Here is a 21825-nt window from a genome sequence, read left to right on the forward strand (position 1 = left end):
TGAATCCCATCGGTGCTGGAATAGTTTGTTCATATGAAGTACAACGTATATACAGTATGTGAAAAAGATCCGTCGTGGCCAATGGTTGAAACAATGCGGCAGCAAGACAGGTCATTTGTTCGGAACCATCACCAGTAACTTGACAGAAAGAATCACAGAGAACACTTTGTTACCATTTCCTGGACACCGCACATGATGGAACTGAAAGAAATCAGACAAACGACTGACATGAAGCGAAATAAACAACAGCAGCTCAAAGATTTAACAAAAAAAACCTTGTTTATTTTTCACAAGGAAGAAGTAGACAAAAAGAAATCATTCAGAACAGGTACTCTCCTCTCGTAACAGAGTCGACAGACAACGAACAGCACCAAGCTAAAAAACAAAGAATGAGAAACTGTACAAACAGCTACAGAACAAATTCGATCATACAGAAACATGGAATATTGCACTTTGCTTCTAAACCATTTGGGATTTTTTTCCTTTCATTTTTGTTCCTAATTTCAAAAATGAGGAAACTATCTTGAACACTGGACTATAATACAAGCCCAACATGTTCAGGGTTATGGGATTGACCAATGAAACAGTTAGAGAAATAAAAAAAAGAAAGAAATTAGCTGCTGTTTCTTTTTTTCCTTTTAATTATCATTTAGACCACATTTAAATCTTTTGACAAAAATACACAAAAGTGTCAGCAACAACCAAGCCACTGACTGGAATATTGGTCAATTCCATTTTCAGTAGACTTTTATAATGTCTGTAGGCGTTTGCTGTATACAACAGCAATTGTTCCCTAGTCTTTTTAAAAAAAAAAAAAAAAAAAAAAAAAAAAAACACACACCATGGAGTCTGACTGAAAAACAAACACCAAATGCCCTAGGTCATCAACTACCCCAGTATTTAAGAAATCAAAATGTAATACAGGGATCTTGTGAATTATTCTCTCACTTTAAAGGACCAATTGTTTTCCCTTTTTGTCCGAATGTAGGTGGGTATAAAAGGTGAAGATTCAGCCTGGCAATATAAGAATTCCTAGTTTGGCTGCAACTGGAATTAAGTAATCATTTATGAAAATAATAACAATAAATCATGTCAGTTCTTCTTCAAGGCCACTCAGTTAAGATCACTTTTTTTGATGTGTGTACAGGTTTACATGGTGAAAAGCTGGATGATTATTACAATGTGCTGGCTGGTTCGATCTGTAAGAATGCCTCTTGTAAACTTTTTTGGATTGGTACTTCACGGAGGAACAAGTGAGGGGGGGGGGGGAACAGTTGATCTACCAAAATGTTTTCCCAGTCCTTCAACCTTTAACAAAAAAATAAAATCACCTTCTCATAGAAGTCTGTGTTAACCCTACGCACCAACAGATTTTCATTTGCTCCATCTGTCTTTAATATAATGCATTTAAACAGTCTAGAACATGTCAGCCTGTTCTAGCTTGCTTCAAGTTAAGCCATACAGCAAACCAGACCTCTTTGGCCTCTGTGCCGAACTGTTTGCTGTAATAGCCTGTACCTTTCTATCGTTGTTTTTTTTGGCTTCATAGGACTGGAAAAAATGTGGTATGGGAGGATTCTGCAAGCTCAGCGGGACAAAAAGGGAATCTTACTTGTCTTTAAAAACTGCCTCCTGTCTCTGTTTGCATCCCACATTATTATGTTTACTATTTTCAACAGTGCAATTAAAAGAAAAAAAAAAAACAAACACACAGTATAGCATTCCAACTGTTTGGCAAGTGAGACGTTCACCTGAGAGTGACTGTTTTAGGCAGTATGTAACAACGCTGCTCTGTGGTTATAGTAGAAAGGTAACAAATGCTCAATCTGAAGCGTGCAGTCTTCACAAAATATCCCCCACTAGTACTCTCTGGAATCTCAGTTTGTTGTGTTTGTAACGCAGGTTTGTAATCTCTTGCTGTTCTACTACAGGAGGCTGAAGAACACACATACAGCAAACAAAAATGGGCTAAAGGCATTTGATGTTTGAAAACAAAGCCACGATTGGATCCAAGCTGAAAAGGTATCAGCCCGAGAGGCCAGTACGGAGCAGGTCCAACGCAGGTACAGTCCAGGCTACATTTCTTAATAGGAACTCAAAAAAAAAAAAAAAAAAAGTCATTGTATTCTTCTCAGCTTATTTTTCATTTCAGTTTCTTTTCTTTTTTTAATGCTGTACTCTGCATTGTTCATAGTTGTGCAGATTAGGAGATTCAAGAAGGAGTAAAGCCTGCACTCTCTAGTCCAGCATAAAACGAGGAAAAAAAATTGTTTTATTTCATGATTTTAAAACAGAGCCACGCAACACAAGCACTAGGCAATATGCGCAAACTTCCAACTGAGGCAGGAGGACAAAATCATAACAAAAAAAAACAAATCTTCCCTCTGAAGTAAAATGCTGCTTAACGCCATACAGGAAATGCTTTTTTTTGTTTGTTTGTTTTGCTTTTCTACAGAACCTGCTCTCTAGAGAGTCACGTATGTGCCACGGTTACAGAAAGCAAAGTTTTCTAGGCAGGCAGAGCAGTCTTGTGTCTAGGCCGTAGGCTTCAATATGATTATCACAGGTTGTCTAATATCAATCCACCACTCGGCAGGAAAATGTCCGACAGTTTCCTCTGCTCGTAGTGGACTTCTCGTCACATTTTCTCTGTTCGAAACAGAGCTAGGACGCTAGTATAAAAATCCTCAAGTAAACTCTGGGTGGGTCCGGGTTTCCTTCAGCGAGATGGGCAAGAATCTGGTCTCCCTTCTTCATTACCGTTTACTTGATCTGGATTTGGGTCAATCTGGCAAAAATAAATAAATAAATAAATAAATAAATAAATAAATAAATAAAATGTGAAAAACATGGAGATAGTCATTTACAAAAACTGAATTTATATGCAAACAATAATGCACTTAAGAAATTATTTAAATACACCACAAATTGAGGAGTTATTTATTAAACAAATATTGTTAACTACCCGAATCTGGAACTGGGCCCTAAGTTTGTGTCCTGGCTCCCTTTTCACCATTCTCACAACCAAGCCACAGTGGTCGATGTCATTCAAAAGGTTTGTATTTGTAAAACTAGAGCCCCATGTTTTACACAAATATGAAATAGCATGAAATAAAACAAAATGCAACATACAAAACAAAATGCAAACATAAAATGAAAAATTATAAAGCAAACACAGAATGACATTTTTTAAATTAGGAGGCGTGACAGGGAGAGGCCTGTCGCTGGTTCGTGGAGTGCATGTGTGCCTTTCAGAAAGCAGCTGCGATGCGCAACAGGAGACTCATTGCTAGGCGACCAGTTGAGCAGTGGGCTCGCCCTGTGTTGTGCTGATCGAGAGGTCTGGATTGGCTGGGGGGCATGCCCGTGGATGCGACGTGGAGCTCAGAAAGCGGCAGAGCTACAGCTCAGGGCTGCTGCAGTGCCATTGACACAAGGCGGGCGTGGAGAGAGAGCTTTTGTTTACATCAAGGAGCGGAGCGTCCACTCCACAGGACAACTACAACGAAACCCTTCCATTCAGCAGTGTGGAGTAGTGGTTAGGGCTTTGGACTCTTGACCGAAGGGTCGTGGGTTCAATCCCTGGTAGGGGACACTGCTGCTGTACCCTTAAGCAAGGTACTTTACCTAGATTGCTCCAGTAAAAACCCGACTGTATAAATGGGTAATTGTATGTAAAAATAATGTGATATCTTGTAACAATTGTAAGTCGCCCTGGATAAGGGCGTCTGCTAATAAATAATAATAATAATAATAATAATAATAATAATAATAATAATAATAATAATAATAATAATTCCAAGACGGCGCTCGTGAAGGCACTGCCCAGCCGAGGCCGTGTGAAGAGACAGGAGTGTCCTTGAGAAAGCTGGGGCTCCAGGAGCCCAGAAGTAGGTCAGTTTAAGGGATGTTGATCCCACCACAGTATAGGAGAGGGTTACGTAGAGTAGCAGGTTCCTGGAGCGGGACGTTCCTTGTAGTCGTTTATATAAAAAATACTTTAAACAAATATGGCAATCGTAGTTGTCAAGGCTCAGCCATTATCATAGACACGGTCTGAAGGGAAACAGAAGCTGTGACTAGCATTTGCGCAGATGTATAATTTGGAACGGGTCGTTTGGGAATTAAAATTGTGATGGAATAGAAGAGACGTTTGTTTCTAAAATGCCTAAACCACCTGCATAACAATGAAACAACGCTGTAAAGAATTTCTCCTGACTTCTCTTGGCCCACTGTTTAATCCACTGGAGATAGCCACTGGTGCACCAGTGGATACAAATATGTTTAAGGAATGTATTGTGAATGTGTTGCGGTACATGAAACTAAGCGACAGTGTGAACAACATTCTGAAATAAGCCATTTTTTGTGTTTGTGATTTAAGATCCTTCATGTGGATTTGATTTCCATTGTGCAGCAATAGAAATATTTTTGTATTTATTTATTTTATCTTATTGTATTTTTATAGAGGGCATGGGCAAGTATTTACTATAAATAGGCAGTTAATTAAATAGTGGGGGGACTTCACGTACGTAACCATTACTGTCGCGAATGAGAAATTATGGTAACGAAATTTCTGTGCTAGGTGTTTGTCAAAATCATAAAAAAGGATCATTTTTAATAAGAAATATGTATTTAGTTAAAACATGATGTATACTTTGTTTATTTATATATATATATATATTTATATATTTATATTTATTTATATTTATTTGAGTTATTTTATTAATCTGTATCTGGAATAAAACAATTTTAGTAGATGAAACAAAAATAAAATGTAAAAAATAAAACAAACAATTATAAAAAATAAATTTCATGGGGCTTTATGCATAACATGGTAGTCACCAATACAAAGAGTTGTTGTGGTGGAGGCTTTTAAATATGCAAAATAAATAAAACCCAGACAGAGTTCCTGTGCAGCGTTCTCATACCTCTGAATAGAGGGGCGGTGGTTGAAAGCGGAACTCTTGGATATATGCGAATAGTGGTCCCTCGAGTGCCCGCTCAAAGTCATCCCGTGCAGCAGGGGGCGCCATGCTGTTCTGTCTCTGTTCTTCAGTGGTGATTTCTGCATAGCTTGGTGGTGCTAAAAATATAACAGTAATAAATGTAGGTTAGAATTAAAACAGCCATTCATCAGAACTGTCAACATGAGGAGTACAAACTCAGAAAGTTTAGTTTTGTCCCAGTTTACACACCTTACAAATTAAATCTTCTTTTATTTTACTCAGGAGTCATGTTTATTTTAAAAGCTTTGTTTGAAAGACTTCAAATGGTACAGAAATCACAATAATGATATGAAACGCTTAATACAGAGTTTCAGTAACAATGCTACATTTGTATAACAAACCCCAATGAACATGAGGTACTATAGCATTAGCCGTGAAGTAGCTAACAGGCAGCAGTCTCCTTCCTTACCTTCGGGTCTTTCCAGAAGTGCCATACTCAGCCAGTTCATGTTCATGCTGCACTGACTGCTCACACTGGAGGTGCGACTGCCGAAAGGGTGCAGGGGTATCGTACCGATGACCAAAGGCAAATTCAGAAGCAGGTTCATTGCTCCAGGAATATCCACATATACCTATGAATGAAACGGGACAGGACTTAGACCTGCTAAGACCTGCGATAACCACAAGCAAAAATACATTGGTCAGATTAAAGCACAGAGAATAACAGTATGAATCAGCAGTATGTCAAGTATAAACGGCACATTGAATCTGTTTGTGCAGGGTGAATTAGCACACCTGAGAGGACAAGAGCTTATTTAAGTGTCATAACCCCACATCTGTGCACCTGTTCTACATTAGCATGAGCAATCCTCTTAGCAACACCTGTAGAGAACATCCAGAACTGATGGGATTGTTAGGCGGGTTATATTTAGGTTTGTCTGTTCTGTAATCTTTTAAGAGAAAGACTCGAGGACTCTTCAGGAATTTCAGTTCCTTGCAGAGTGAATACTGGAGAAGGCCACTTTAAGGAGGTTGGGTTTGTGTTCACACAGCTGTACAGCAAATTACAGCGGGGCACTCACATTTACCAATACCTTACCATGCACACTCAAAGGCAGTCAACTCTACCGTTTACACTTCAGACATTTAAAGACTGTGCCAAACTCCACACAGCATAATGTAGCAACCGACTCACCGGGGTGAAAAAGTAAACCCAACATCCAGGCTTTCTAATTGATGAAGCAGAGTTCAAGAAACAACCAAGCGAATAAATAACATACTGAATTCATTTAGTGGCTGATATCTGTTTTTTATTTTTTAAATGTGTAGTGACTGCATAAATGTTTAGTAGCAGTAAACTATAGTGAAATGTGTACATGTTTAAAACTGGACACCCCTAATTACCTGGCTGTAAGCTACACAGCAATTCTCCTTGCTGAAGAGGGATGCAATTAGAAAGCCCCCTATTACTGTAGGGATCAAGTTCTTACTCTAACCTGAATATCTGTGTGTGTATAAAGATATTTAAATTATTACTTTTTTACTGCTTAAGTTTTAAAGATTGGATTGGTGAGGTTTAAAACATTGTTATTATTATGGTGAGGTTTAAAACATTGTTATTATTATGGCCAAAAGTTGTGCATCACCCTAAAGAATTAACTAATTTTGCTTGGATGAAAGCTGGATGGAAATAAGTCTTTCATTGCATAGCAGTTTTATCCACTCTAGAATGTACTGTGGTCTAAGCTGGTACCACCTGAACCTTTCTCCGCTATGGTTTGCCTGTTAAGGTTGTGTGGGCCTGTCAGTGAAACTTGGAATACCTCCAAGTGCTGAATAATGTTACGTTAACATATTTAATTGCACAATGCTTTGTAGTTTTCCCCATATACTTAATGAAAACCAGAGAAATTGAAAAATGTGACATTTCAAAATGTAACATTAAATACTGTACTACTACTGTGGCTTCAGGACTTTTGCAAAATCAATATCATGTTTCTTTGGATTACATGATGTTAAATAAAAGATCTACAATTATATAAATAAATGGTTTCAATCCTAAAATTCTAGGTGATGCAACACTTTTGGCCATAGCTGTAGGTCAAAAATATATATGACGATTTCCTGACTCAGTATGGCCAGTGGCAACATGAGACATACGCACCATTAGTGAATATTCCACTCTGATTATGCTGCAGTCCAGAATGGAGGGAGACACAGGAGGGATTTTCAGCATTTTGCCACTCCACGTTTCTGTTTTGCCAGAGGACAGGGACTCCCCACGCAGATTGGCTATGAGTTGTTTGACTTCTTTCATTTTCCCTTTGGCATAAAAAGTCTGTGTTTGGTAAATGGCTGCCTTTGGCACCACCATGCGGGAGGAGCAGTTCTCAATTTCAGCAAAGATCTGAATGGATTCACCTGCAAAGGAAAGCACAAGTCAATTATCACTTATACATTTAAAACGCTGATTAAATGTTTGTTTGTTTTCAAAATGCTATATGGAACACTACATTTTTTTCCTGTCAATTATAGTAAAGACCACTTTTAAATTTGATCATAATACTACTAATACAAAATAATTTGCTATCGATTCTCCCCCCCCCCCCCCCATCATAAATGGAGTGATGGGATGAATACCTCCAAGTGCTGTCCAATAGGAGTTTTATCATTCTATCACTGTATAAGACTTTTGACACAAGAGTGCTTGAAATGGAATATTGAGGTCCTTACCAAGGGTGTAGCCCTTTCTTTCAATTTTGGCACTTAAGGAGATGGGACCTGAGGTGCAGAACCAGCAACAAAGAGTCTTCTCTTTTGTGCCTGCCTGGGGTGACTGCATACAAAACACACAGATAGGAAACACACATCAATTCATATACTCCTCAGAATGCTGTCCAGTTAAGCCTTTTATGGTTTCTTGGAGTATAAAAACACAACAGGCATATACATATATATATATTTTTTTATAATGTTCCAGACCCCAGTAAAAAATCCCTGTTGGGTCTATGAAGTTGCTACATTAAAATTGTTTTAATAACAAATTAGTAAATATTCTTCCAAACGACAACCAGAGGAGCCAGAAATCTAAAATTCCCCCACCACCAAAATACTTGTACTTGTAATCCACAAGATGTCAGCGATTTACAGATTAAAGAGCGGGCCAAGGACTTAGCCCTTGAATGGGTAACACAGTTCCAAGTGTTTCTGCATAGTAGATGGTATTAGGGAAGGATTTGAAAAGGCAAGACTGGAGTATGGTGCCTGTCATTGCCTTCACTAATTGGCAGTGCAGAACAAAAAAATCTGGTAACATAACAGCCATTCATTCAAATAAGTAGTTGCGGAACAGCCCGAAATTCTTATTTTTCTAGAAGCTCAAGTGTGTACCCCTGACAAACAAATATTTTCAATAAGGGAGAGAATTATTGGATAGGAAACTCATTAAGAGTTTGTGTAAAGGGGCTCCCGAGTGGCGCATCCGCGTGGAGTGCAGGGTGAGCCCTATAGCCTGGAGATCGCAGGTTCGAATCCAGGCTATGTCATTGCCGACCGTGACCGCGGGTTCCTAGGGGGAGGCGCGTAATTGGCCGAGCGTGTAATATCGATTTATAATTTAATATAATAATGAAAAACAGTCTTACTGGGATGTGATCCAATGACAAGATTGTGTTTCCTACCATAAGAAATTTCTAACATTTAAAAAACATTTTCTATACCACATCATTATTATTTTACATTCTTTAGGAGACTGTATATCAAAACGAAAAATAGCACATACCAGCAATGAAGGAGTGTTGATGTCAATGTGTTCAAAGACTGTAAATTCCTTCTTCACTTTCATTGGCAGAAGCCACGGCCTGTGCAATTCAGCTTTCACCCAGTAGCGCACACTGCCATTTTTGCCTTCAAAGGAGGTAGCCAGGGGTCTGTGTGGAAAACAAAAATCTCATTAAAATATTATTATTATTATTATTATTTTATTTCTTAGCAGACGCCCTTATCCAGGGCGACTCACAATTGTTACAAGATATCACATTATACATTATTTCACATACAATTACCCATTTATACAGCTGGGTTTTTACTGGAGCAATCTAGGTAAAGTACCTTGCTCAAGGGTACAACAGCTGTATCCCCCACTGGGGATTGAACCCACAACCCTCCAGTCAAGAGTCCAGAGCCCTAACCACTACTCCACACTGCTGCCAAAATAACATCACACATCCTGCAGCAACGCAGCAACACAAACCACGTATTCACTCCATTGCAATGCTATACAAAATTAAATGAGGAACCATCACACCAAAAGTGGGACAGTTGGCATCCATGTTCCCGTGCATTACCATTCAAATAACCAACGTCATCAAATATTAAACATCTGAATCTCAATTTCATGAATTGAAAATATATGCGGCACCAATGGCATTCTGGATTGTGCAAACCAGGGTTACCAGTGTAGGGGCACTTATTCAAGTTTAAAGAATGTGTTGCAACAGCATGCCAGAGCAAACAGTATCACTAAACTGTGTCACCAGGAGAAGACAGATACTCACGTTTGCGGAAGCTCAAAACTAAATGCATACTCGTGTCTTCCTGAATGAATAGTGGTGAGACTTTCTTCAGAGTTATCATCATCTGAAACAAAAACAAACATTTTCCAAATACGTGTACACGTACCGTGGCACAACGTTTTACGAAGTGGACAAAATGCGCTACAAAAAGTTAAGGGGAAGAAAGAAAAAAAAACAACAACAAAAAAATAAACTACAATTTTTTTTAAGTAAACCTGAAAACAAAACAAACATCAATTGAATATTACTGCAATATAGGCGTACCTGAACTGTTATTACCCCCAAATTGCACAACCAAGTGTTAGAACAGTGGTCAGTTTGCTTTTCTTGAAGCACACACCTGCTTGCAGTTTTATGTAACCAATACCATTTCACAATATTGTTTAAACAAGAAATGTGCTATTTTTAAAACACATATTCTGCCCAGAAACAAAGCACTCAGGCAAGTACCTACTGAGGTAACACAATGCACACCATCTGCAGAGTAGCTACAGAAAAGGAAGGCCCCAAGAGGCAGACTGGTTCTTAGCTGCAGGGGATGGAAAAACACCTTTTTTTAATTTTTTTAAACCGTCCAATTAGGACACTAAAGTTAAGAAGCTCCTCCCTAGTCAGCTGTGCCCTTGAGGGGTTTTAAATTTGTGGTAAACAATTCGACCTTCGTTATTTCCTTTCAATGTCGTCACGTTTTCCGTGTAGACTGTGCATTCTGTACTGAACGTTTCTAATTCACTGCGTACCGACAGACACACATATTATACACAAATAAAACAACAAATAAATTGTACTCATTGCAAAAATAAGAGAATTGCCAATAAATGCAAATCGTAGCAATATTAGTTGGTAACACGTCTGTTAAATACAGTTGCATTTTTAAATAAAATGAAAGCCCCCACCTCAAAAGGGAAAAGACGCTTTAAAGTAGTGGTTTGATAATTTTAAAAAAAGTCTAAATATGGGTTAAAGGTTGCATCCTTTGTTTGTCTATTTATGTACTGATGTGCAGATACAATTGTGTTACAGTGTAAAATACATGAACATTCGTAATCGTAGCCCATTGCCTGAACACTTATTTATTTGAATTCCCGTTATAACTAAATGTAGCCCTTGTCCTGGACATGATGCGCTCCCCCCTCCCAGTCCTGTTCCATAACGCTGAAGTTGCTTTTCTGCCAGCTCAGCAGTCTATAGCAGCCTCAGCAGCAGCGCTGTGTGGTAAACAAGTGCTGAGCTGTCAATCAAAGCAGGAGAGGACCGGCCTGAACCGGTGCGAGCAGCTCCACAGCCGGTCTTTCTCATATACATTACAGTATGCAGCATTCACACAGCGCAGCCTAACCTGAGCGCTCTCAGTGACGTCCCCCTTACGGCAGCACACTGCTTGAGCAGCATGGCGTCAGGAAGCAGCCTTGTGTGTTGTGTGATGGAGATATCAAACAGTTATAATTATACATACCCAGAGACGACAGTGCACTGCATTAGAAATAAATACGCCACCAAATGATTTAGAAACTAGAGCACTTTTATTTAATTATTTATTTTTTTACATACAACCAATTTGTCCACCAACAGTGAGCATGCAATTATTACAGTAACTTGTGGCAGGCATCGACAAAACAAAACATAAAAACTAAAGCGAAATAGCATACATTTCATTTAACAGATAATACATATTTTAAGATTGCGCGATATATTTTATAAAATGATACATGTTTTACATTGACGGATATGAAAAGTAAAAGAAACAGCAAATTTCAAAACTTTAGTAATTTGACTTAAATAGGAAGCACTGTATGTGCTGTACAATCTACCTGTATTTCATTACATTAAAAAAAAAAAACATGCATTTCGAATGTGTTGCATTGCAAAGCACTTGGGAGACAAGCGTGTTATAGTTGTGCAGAATCGCGTTAAGGGCCAATAAAGAAACACGACATTCTATTGAAAGTGGAAACAATTAGATAAACGTGCAGAATTCAGTATTAACTAGAATACATTCGCTTTCTCTTTCAACCCTTCATGCGCAAAACACCGGCAAATTGAGTTGCACAATCAGCATCCAACCCTAGTACCCTTAGCAACAAACTAACAAAACATATCGACCAATGAGAATCGGCCTGGGAGTGGCAGCTGTAACCAAGCTAGAGTGAAGCGTAGAGACAGGGAACCGTCTTCAAGACTAACTTTAAGAGGGTAACAATGCAACTCACAAAATGAATGCGTGTGGCTTAATGTGTGCGGTGAAACTTAAGAGGCATATTTTAATTGTATCTCACACATAGAAATAATGTCATGTTACACTAAATGGAAAATTGACAAAGGAATACATCATTTTCAATAACCTAAATAAGTTTACGGTCATTGTAGGAATAGCATTTCCTTCATGATAATGTCTCCGTCTTTTATGGCACTGTAGCCATTTATTGATTTGTATTATTATTTTGTTATTTGGCATGCAATTATGACTTGGCGTCGTCGTCTTCGTACAGAGAACCTGGGTTGTGCATTACAACGAACACTTACGTCATTATTTAAAATGATACAATTCATCTAACTTCACGGAACAAATTGCTTTTCTTTTCTTGTCTTTTCTGCAGGCATGAAGTCACGATAGTCATCTGACGCTTCCAACCAATCGTGGAACAGAACGGCAAGCACCCAATTCCCCCCCATACAACCAGTTTCTGAACAGGATTGAACCGCTTTTGACAAAGGGTGGAAACTTGAGGAAATCATCTATGAAAATTAATTTCTAGAAGATACAACAATAAACTATACCCTATAAACTATACGTTTAAAGGCTTTGATCGTTTGTGTTCAAATTTTGTAAAAACGCCGTTCTTTAACATCTCTTTATTAAGTGCAGAACAGCTAGTTCAAACCCCAGTGAAAAAAACAAGCATACTGACCAACACTGCGTCTATTTAAGTGTATTGTGTACTGTGTATTACTGCTAGGTATAAGGTCGTTTTAGTATACTGTAACATTATACAGTAACATTCTCGTTTAGTTACATTTCACACAGTATCACTGCACGAATCTGCTGAAATGATGTATTCTAGTATCAAACTCATAGTTCCTCGTCATGCCATCTATAAACAGATATTTGTAACTTGCGTTAGTAGCATCTCCATACCTTTATATAGACTATGTCAAACTGGATACCCCTGCAACGTCATATATGATTTTGAATAAAGCTCTTGTTTTCCACAATGTAAAGATGTCGATACCCCTGTCTGAATAAAGAATCAACCCTAAATGAACACTTGATTGTACGACCATGGCACAGTAATAATAATAACGTCCTGAGGATCGAATTGCGATGTGATTTATGGACTTGTTTTGCTCGGACTCTTCTTTCTTTTTTTACAGCAGACACCATTCTTCAGATGGCTTCTTATTGTTCACTTAGTCCAAGCAGTTCTGGGATGATGCTTTGACGGGAATTAATTTCAACGACATGCGGATCGAAATGTTGAAACGTGTTTTTATCAATAATATTATCATTTTAAATAAATTATATAGTTTTTTTTTATGTGTCTAACTTCCTCAAGAAACTGTCCAGAGCATCTATTACGTTGATTGCTATCGTTATACATTCCTACTAAAAACAGACTTTTAAAAGTATATATATATGCTTACCTCTTTCATGCCCAATTAAGATGTCTTTATGATTTAAGTATTCCACTTCTTCGGTGAAATTCTGCGTGTAGGCAGTATTGGATCCAGCATTTCTAGATTCAGTCCAACGAACTTTTGCAAACCCTTTCGCGTGGATTTTGAGAGATTTCACCCTGATTTCTCCGGTGACCTCGATGACCACCCTTCCTGAGACGCAATCCCCGCTGGAGAACACAGGGACATTGCTGTCATTCAGACAGTCGTAGCTTACTGTAAAACTCTTCACCTTCCCCAGCACCATGGTTGTAAGAAAAACGTACAAAAATATTTCTCTGGAAAAAAAAAATTAAGATCTCATATAAAATGTGATCTTTTTTCTTTCTTTCTTTCTTTTTTACACTGATCGATGCCTTTGCCGTGCAAAAGCTGCAGGCAGGATCAGTGAGTTTCTGACAAACAGTTCATTGAGTTTTGCAGGTTTCAATAACAGCAATAGATGCTGTTATTACGCACCTTCCTGCTCTATGGTCTCTGTACAAAGACAAACTGATCTTCTCTCCCTGCTCACTTTATCAGAGATGCTGTGAAAAACAACCCTACTGAGCATGTGCATGATTTCATCCAGCCTCCACTTCCGCCTTTAGAGTCAGTACAGCCCAGGCACAGCAGAGGTTTAGAGTCAGTACAGCGGCACCATGCCCATTGGGCAGCACGTACGCTGACAAAAGAAGTGCATTTTCATCATGTCAGCCCCTTCTCTTCCATAGGTGTATGTGTGAAACATTTTATATTTAAAGCCATTTTCTTTATTCATGACTGCTGGCACAACTAATGCATTAAAGGTGGTGGATCGCTCAAATCTGCATACGTTCACTGATGGATTAAAGAGATTTGACAAACTAAACTGCCCTGTCATGGTGAAGTTTAACAGTCCTCCGTGCAAGGGAGTCCTTTTCGACACTAATGTTCAATCGCATTAGATCAATTAATAAAGGCACTATTATGCGTAACGCTATGAAGACAAACCAGCGACATAAGGACTAGTGGCAATGTGCACTTTGTGACACAGCATTTAAACCAGCTTTTGAGTTTGATAAACTGCAAAAAAAATATATACCTTAGTTTTTCTGTTTATGTAGCCATGTACATTGCGTCGAAGTAATCAGAACCTCGTGCACAATAACACATTTTACAACCGGTTCGTTAATTTGATACATTTTTTAATGGCCCCACTTTTTTCTTCTTTTAGATAGATTACGAATGCTACATCGTCCCAAGTTCCGCAGCGGAAACTTCCTCGTGTTCAAATGGACAGAGCTGTGCTAATGTTAGTTGCCGAAAAATCTGCAGCTCTCCTCTCAGCAATACGAATGCCACCACGTGGATTTCAATGGAAACGCAACAGCAACCGCAATTTTACCCAAGAGTGTATTTCTGCAAGCTCGTGGGCTCCGTCGCGGTGGCTCCCCTGTTGCTAATCTTATAGGTCGGTTGTTTCCAAAAGTAGCCGCATATTCTAGGTCAAGTTTACATTAAACCGCAACTATTATAATAATTGAAAAAGATAACACTTACAAAGACACAAGATATGTGCCATTTGTATTTTAGTTTAGATTTGAAATTAGCTTTTTATTACTGTAGCACAATTGTAACTGGGCACTTGTATTAAAGTGTTTACTCAAAGTAACGTAAGGAAACATCTGTATATATAGTTTATACAACGCTACACAATGGGCTAATATAAAAGAGCTTTAAGTGTATGCAAGATCGAGATCGTTATTGTTGCATAGTGTAACTGAGAGCAAAAAAGGGAAACGTTATGCAGCAAGTGCAGATTCTACCATTATCTGAGCTTTGAAGATACTGCTGTACGTGTTTTTTTGTAAAGGATGGTGAGTTTTTCTGTTGCTAGTGTTGCTACCTGTTGATTTATGTTATGTTGAACAGGGATTCTTTTGTGTATAGGGACATCTTGCGCCCATTCACTGCAACTGCAGCTATAGTGTTACAATACTGCAAAACAAATTAATCGAATTGGCTCTGCTGCCTTCTGTGAGGGATCACCTCCACCTACCGTTATTTATTTAATATTACACCAGGCTCCCTGTTTTAAGTAATTTCCTGTTGCCCCACTGGAAATTCAACACCTATAACTGGGTGCCACCACTCCACACTTATCCACACTGATTCCGGTCAGTAATATAATATTTAGAGCAAACCAAATGAAAAAAAAGAGTATTTTAATTTGCGTTACAAGTATGTCGTTTTTTTTTTTTTCGTATGTTAACCTATAACACATCTAATTGTAAAAGGATAAATAAACCCCTCTGTGTATTCTGGTCAGATCTTAGCATAGTTTTTTCCTGTTGATAAATGCACATTATTTCCAAAGATTATGTTTAAATGATGTGTAATAACACATGGATCATTTTTGTACTATGGCAGTGGTTTTCAACCCCGGTCCTCAGGGACCCCTGTGTCTTCGGGTTTTCATTCCTACATAGCTCTCAATTACTTAACTAAATCCTCAATTGAACTAATAATTAGCTTAATTGACCTTTTTAATTGTTCTCAGCTCCTAAACAGTTGGAGATTTCAAGTTATTTCTAACATTTTATAGTTAAGTTGAAATCTCCAACTGTTTAGGAGCTGAGAACAATTAAAAAGGTCAATTAAGCTAATTATTAGTTCAATTGAGGATTTAGTTAAGTAATTGAGAGCTCAGTTGGAATGCAAACCAGAAGACACAGGGGTCCCTGAGGACCGGGGTTCAAAACCATTGTACTATGGTGTGGCAGGGTGGAAGCCCTGCCTGTGTAATTTGTGGGTGTGTATGGGGAATATTGGGTTGGCAGGGAGGGGGTTAAATTTCTCCCTGCCAGAACACATGTGGGAATGTGGCTGGGGCCATAATGGATTAACTGATAATTAATTCTGCTCCAGACACAGGTGTATAAAAAGGGAAAAAGCAGTGGGGCTGGGTTTTTTTGTGTTTAATTAAAGTGTGCAATAGTGCTTAAACTGCAGCTTCTTGTGTCTGAGTCTCTCTCCCTGACAGTAACAAGCCTTGCAAGTGATGCTACCCTGCCACATATAGATTAAAATGTAACCATTATTATTTGAGGATCAGTAGCTTTCTATTTAACTGGTACATTCTCAGATTAAATTCACTTAAAGATGAATGTTTTCCAATGTGGAGCAGAAGAGACTTGATATTACTGGGCTCAGCTTTGTCAGTTATCAGCCGGAGAGGCAGTGACTGCTGTCTTTTTCGTGTGCTGGAAAGCAATGCAGCTGCACAATGGGCTTCCAGGTACTGTAGGAATACAATATCTGGGCTGGGATGGACTGTAGGTGCCAAATTTTGAATAATGATGGAAGAGGATTAAATAAATGTTTGTCTCCACAGAACTCAACACACCCTTGTACATCCTGGTAAACTGACTGAAAATGAGGACAGACCAAAAGAAGATCTGCTGGAAGAGAACCCTGAATATATTATCTGGAGTTGAGGATGAAGAGGCTTTGTGGTAAAACCTGTAATATGATGTGGGATTTGTAGGTACTTACTTTGTAGGCAGGACCCAGGGCAGATCTTCTTCAAGGAACAGCAGTGAGATCAAATAAGGGGATGTGGATGGAGAGGGGTGAGAAGCCTTGGAGGGGACACACCTGGTCTTTGTGTGTTGCAGAGAATGGGGGCTAGGCTGGGGTGCTGGTATCAAGCTACCAAACCTTGTATCAGAAGTGTTGAAATGCCAATGGTGCATTAAACATGAGGCTCCCATGCACAGGAGAATGTGAGCTGAGTGGCGGTGGGGGGAGTGCTACAGTTAGATCTGGAATAGTGCTAGTTGTTTGTTTTAGAAACGAACGGAATATGGATGCGACAAACATCAATTGGGAGAAGCATTCAACTAACAACCTATAACATTGTAGCAGGCTCTGTGCCATAGTATTACATAACCAATAACTGTAGTGCTTCCTGATACCTTTGAGCTGGGATCAGTTCAAAAGACTGTATGATGCTGCCACCTTGTGGTCTAAATCAGGCATTACAGTTCTAACTCCCTGCAGCTGAAGTATCCAATTTATAAGGAATCCAACTGCCTATACAGGAAGTTTGCTGTTGCAGCTCATTTTAGCTTAGTTTTCAAGTTACTGGTAAATAAATGAATTGCTACCTAGTAAAATCAATCAATCAATACTTATTGATTGTGTGGTCCAGTGGTTAAAGTCCAGGGCTTGTAACCAGAAGATCACCGGTTCAAATCCCACCTCTGCCACTGACTGACTCACTGTGTGACCCTGGGCAAGTCACTCCTTGTGCTTCATCTTGCGGATGAGATGTTAAATCAATGTCCTATTATAAGTGACTCTGCATATAATGCACAGTTCACAGCCTACCTGTGCTTTGTGATGGTGGTGTACTATGAAAGGCGCTATATAAAAAATAAAGATAGTATTATATAGCGCCTTTCATAAAAAATACTGTGTATAGAAATAAAAAAAGAGTTTAGAATTCAGTTTAAAAAAGCTAATATAAAAAACAGAAGAAAATCTAAGTATAATACATTTGTGCAATTCATTAAAGGTTAACACTGTGTGAAGCTACATTAATAATAATGATATTGAAAAAGTAATTTGAAAGAGCGAATTATTTTCCAGAAATATAAAAATGTTTTGCTTTATTGAAATGAGCTGAAATACCAGTTATTAGTTGTCCGTTATTCAGTTTCCTATGAAGAATTTTGAGATACTGATTTGATATGAAAAAAAGAAACAGAAAAACAAAACAAAAACAAAACAGCATCCCAAGCATAATGTAAGGGAATGATATACACAGCATGATAACACTGTACTGCAATGCATATGTGAATGACATACACAGCATGATAACACTGTACTGCAATGCATATGTGAATAATATACACAGCATGATAACACTGTACTGCAATGCATATGTGAATGACATACACAGCATGATAACACTGTACTGCAATGCATATGTGAATGATATACACAGCATGATAACACTGTACTGCAATGCATATGTGAATGATATACACAGCATGATAACACTGTACTGCAATGCATATGTGAATGATATACACAGCATGATAACACTGTACTGCAATGCATATGTGAATGATATACACAGCATGATAACACTGTACTGCAATGCATATGTGAATGACATACACAGCATGATAACACTATACTGCAATGCATATGTGAATGATATACACAGCATGATAACACTGTACTGCAATGCATATGTGAATGACATACACAGCATGATAACACTGTACTTCAATGCATATGTGAATGACATACACAGCATGATAACACTGTACTTCAATGCATATGTGAATGACATACACAGCATGATAACACTGTACTTCAATGCATATGTGAATGACATACACAGCATGATAACACTGTACTTCAATGCATATGTGAATGATATACACAGCATGATAACACTGTACTGCAATGCATACGTGAACACAAATAGTAGTGTGAAGTGGAAGAAGTAAATATGAAGTATGAGATGTGGCTGGAAGTACAATGAATGTGGCAGGTAATAAGGTTTCTTTAACTGCACTGGTAATGTAACAGCTTAATACCAAATCTAAATACCTCAGAGTCTTTTTTATGAGCCACAAAGTGGCAGATCATAACCCTGCTGCCCTCAAATGTAGAAACCTGATTGATCCTGTCCTTTACAACCGAACCTACACAGTGGCAGATCTTAATCCTGACGCCCTAAGATTTTTTTAAATAAATATTTTAAATAGTAACGTTAATAAGTGGCTCAATTAATCACAGTGTGTTTCTCTATCCTGATGAAAGCGTTTGCCAGTATGGGATTAGAACATCACCACCCTATACTGTATAGTATCAGGTGAGTATCACTGTTTAAAGACTCCTTGCTATATGAATGAGTATGAGAAGTATAATTGAGTATAATTCCTGCTAGTGCCAGGCTGGGGTCTCCTGTAACAGAATTACCCATCATGTTCATGGGCATGAATGGAAGCCAGAGACAGTTGGGTTAATATGTCTGGTACAACAGTATCTGTACAATCTGTATTTTCAACTAATTTCTGATTAGTCTTTAGAGCTTGATTAAAGATGTTTGGGTTTGATGCAGCTTTTAATTAGGTTATAGCTTGTTCTGAACCTGTTCAGAAGTAGTTCGGCACTATTAGTTTCCTGATTTGAGGACTATGTTTACTATGTTTCATTCTTGTTGAATCAAGCTGGTATTCCTTATTATTGATGGCAGACAGTAACAACAGGGCAGGGGGCAAAACCCAGTGTTAGCACCACGGCACATGTATGCCAAGGATTGTGTTCAACTTACTATAATTTTAAAGAAAAAATCCAATTTAGGATTGGGACCTTAATGACTGATGAAATATATTATTTCAACAGCCGTACAGTTCTCAAATCAGGAAATGAATAGTGTGCCCCCCTGCTGGATGTTTATTAATATTGACTGGAAAGCTGTTTGTGGTACTTGATATAGTTCAGGATGGCTAAGAGCCACTGCAATCATTAAATGTCTTTGTTTTACAGAGATGTCCCCATACATAGAGAAGAAGGAATTAAAATGACCAATTTACCCTGGCCAGAATGTTGACCCTTATTGTAATTTAAAAAGTGAGTACTTTTAAATGTAATTCTCTTCTTTTTTCTATTTGCAAGCATTCTGAGTGGTTCAGGGTTTTCTTTCATAAGCCTGTGCTAAGGAGCTTTCATCTGAGAGGAGCTGCGCTTCAGTTCCAGCTGCCTCCCATTAACTTATTTCATGTTGGCCAGAACAGCTAGTGTGTCTTCATAAAAGTAACAGGGAGTGCCAGCTAGTGATCTGCCACTTTGGACTAAGTTTCCTTTTGTTTTTCTGGTTGGCAGGCAACTAGAATGAAGAGCAGTTTGAACTCATAGCACCTTAACGTCATGACAAAAGGAGCATTGAAAAAAGATGTTGTAATCTGAAGCAACTTCTATTCATCTAGCAATAGTGATCTCTGGAGTGGCATAGCCTTTGTTTAATAAGCCATATTGTCTAGAATGTCTCATCATGGCACCTCCAAAAGTACAGTGACCTGTTCAAGGGAAAAAGGGTCACCTTAGTGACAAACCTGTTTAAAAACGCCATGTTATCTGAATTGTGTATAGTACAATGCATTGATTTGCATGTTGAAACATGCTGCTGCCATTGAAAGCATGTACAGAAGGGATAAGATAGATAAGCTGTTTGCTTGTTTGCTGGCAGAATGTTTACAGTGCAGTACAGTATTCATTTACAGTTATATAATTAGGCATACCGGTACGTACAAAGTCCAGCTCAGGATTTTCAGGGAGCAATACAATAATTTTACTGGTGTAAAACCAGTCAGAAATGATTCAGACAGAACTACGTGTTTTCTTGCTAGTGTTAGACTATAACATGTTTATTCCTCTGCATGTCTTTCAAAATAGGGCTTATATTACAGTAGTTCATGTCAGTCTGAAATTCTATTGCTGCAGGCTAACAAGAGGCATAGTGTGTTTTGTAATCTCTGAATAATTTGATGCTTTTGTTTTTCTCCTTACTCTGTGTTCAGAATCACATTTCCACTTCACAACCCCAAAGAGCTGCCTGGCGGGACAGGATTGCTGTATTGTTTTGCGTTCCACAGTAAAACGTTTTCTGATCCACTTCAGCATATGAAAATAAAATCATACTCATTTCGGGAGCGTGTCAGATTCTTGTTCAAACGGAAAAATAAATCTTTGCAAATTACAAAGTCAAAACATTTCTCAGAGCAGAGGGTGGATTTGTTGACATTTATCCCTCATCGATGTTGAGAACTGGCAGGTGTGGCTAATCCCATCAGGAGGAGTAATAAACCTCTTGCTCATGGCAGTTGGGTAGACTCCACTCCACCAATTCAACACTCCCAGTCATGCCTGTCAATATCATGCCAAGCCACTGCTCAAAGATTGTCCTAGCAGGAGCTTACAATAACATAAATACTGTACAACACTGTGTGGCCACTTTATTAGGACCTGTCTACCTGGTAGGATTTGGCATTGCCCTAGCGTTGCCACCTTTTGGTCCTCTAAAGTATGGACAGGCGCAACAGAATGTTCCTTAATAAGGTTTGTGAGGGTAAATACACAGCTTAACAAAAATAATGTTAAATACTAGTTTTTATTCTTGCCTGCTGACCTGCAGTATGTATAAGTGACTGGAGTACTTGTTTGAAAGGTGTCTTTTTTTTGTTGCCCCTCCAACAGGACCGTTCTTCCACAGATAAATTCATGGAACTCGCTGCATGATTTCTTAAAGCAGACTTTAGCAAAACGTTCAGCCTTGGCATGGTCAGCTCTCATCCTCTTTCTCTCGTCTGTCCATATTCTTCACCATGGACAGCACTCTTTCCATTGGAGCGTTGCTCACAGACACAGCTAGCACATGCTCCACTAACATCTGAAGAGCTGGCCAAGAAATTGAACTACTTGTGATCCATTCATTGTATGTGCTGGAGCTTTGGCATTACTTCACATAGTACACAAAATGAATTGTACAATGGTTCTCCATCTAGGTCTGCTACATTTACAGCGATGACCACCCTGCTCTGGGGTATGTTCTCCCTGGGTCCCTAGATTACTCTGGATGGCTGAATGAA

The 21825-nt window shown here is 38.6% G+C and overlaps 1 protein-coding gene and 1 long non-coding RNA gene across 3 annotated transcripts; one reads left to right on the plus strand and one right to left on the minus strand.

The window, feature by feature from the left end:
* Positions 1-260: 260 nt before the first annotated feature.
* Positions 261-13708, minus strand: LOC117403672 (arrestin domain-containing protein 3). Its single transcript, XM_034928380.2, has 8 exons — positions 13163-13708; positions 9503-9584; positions 8728-8875; positions 7680-7782; positions 7111-7367; positions 5416-5578; positions 4929-5083; positions 261-2788 (listed from the first exon to the last, which is right to left on the minus strand). Exons 1-8 carry the CDS (start codon positions 13440-13442, stop codon positions 2720-2722), a joined length of 1257 nt encoding a protein of 418 aa, XP_034784271.1. The 5' UTR covers positions 13443-13708; the 3' UTR covers positions 261-2719.
* A 2443-nt stretch (positions 13709-16151) lies between these two features.
* Positions 16152-21267, plus strand: LOC131697111 (uncharacterized). Of its 2 annotated transcripts, XR_009306995.1 has the most exons (5): positions 16152-16454; positions 16551-16671; positions 18998-19049; positions 19727-19810; positions 20758-21267. It is a non-coding gene; the product is annotated as an uncharacterized LOC131697111 (long non-coding RNA). The 2 variants fall into 2 exon arrangements; XR_009307027.1 differs by lacking the exon at positions 18998-19049.
* The last annotated feature ends 558 nt before the right edge of the window (positions 21268-21825 follow it).

The sequence above is a fragment of the Acipenser ruthenus genome, chromosome 1 (genome assembly GCF_902713425.1).
Source record: "Acipenser ruthenus chromosome 1, fAciRut3.2 maternal haplotype, whole genome shotgun sequence".
Classification (NCBI taxonomy): Eukaryota; Metazoa; Chordata; class Actinopteri; order Acipenseriformes; family Acipenseridae; genus Acipenser; species Acipenser ruthenus.

Coding starts and splice junctions, on each gene's coding strand:
- LOC117403672 (XM_034928380.2), bottom strand. CDS start 13,442: ATGGTGCTGGGGAAGGTGAAGAGTTTTACAGTAAGCTACGACTGTCTG. Junction 9,585..13,162: donor CTTAATTGGGCATGAAAGAG/GTAAGCATATAT, acceptor TTTTTGTTTCAG/ATGATGATAACTCTGAAGAA. Junction 2,789..4,928: donor CACCGCCCCTCTATTCAGAG/GTATGAGAACGC, acceptor TATTTTTGCCAG/ATTGACCCAAATCCAGATCA.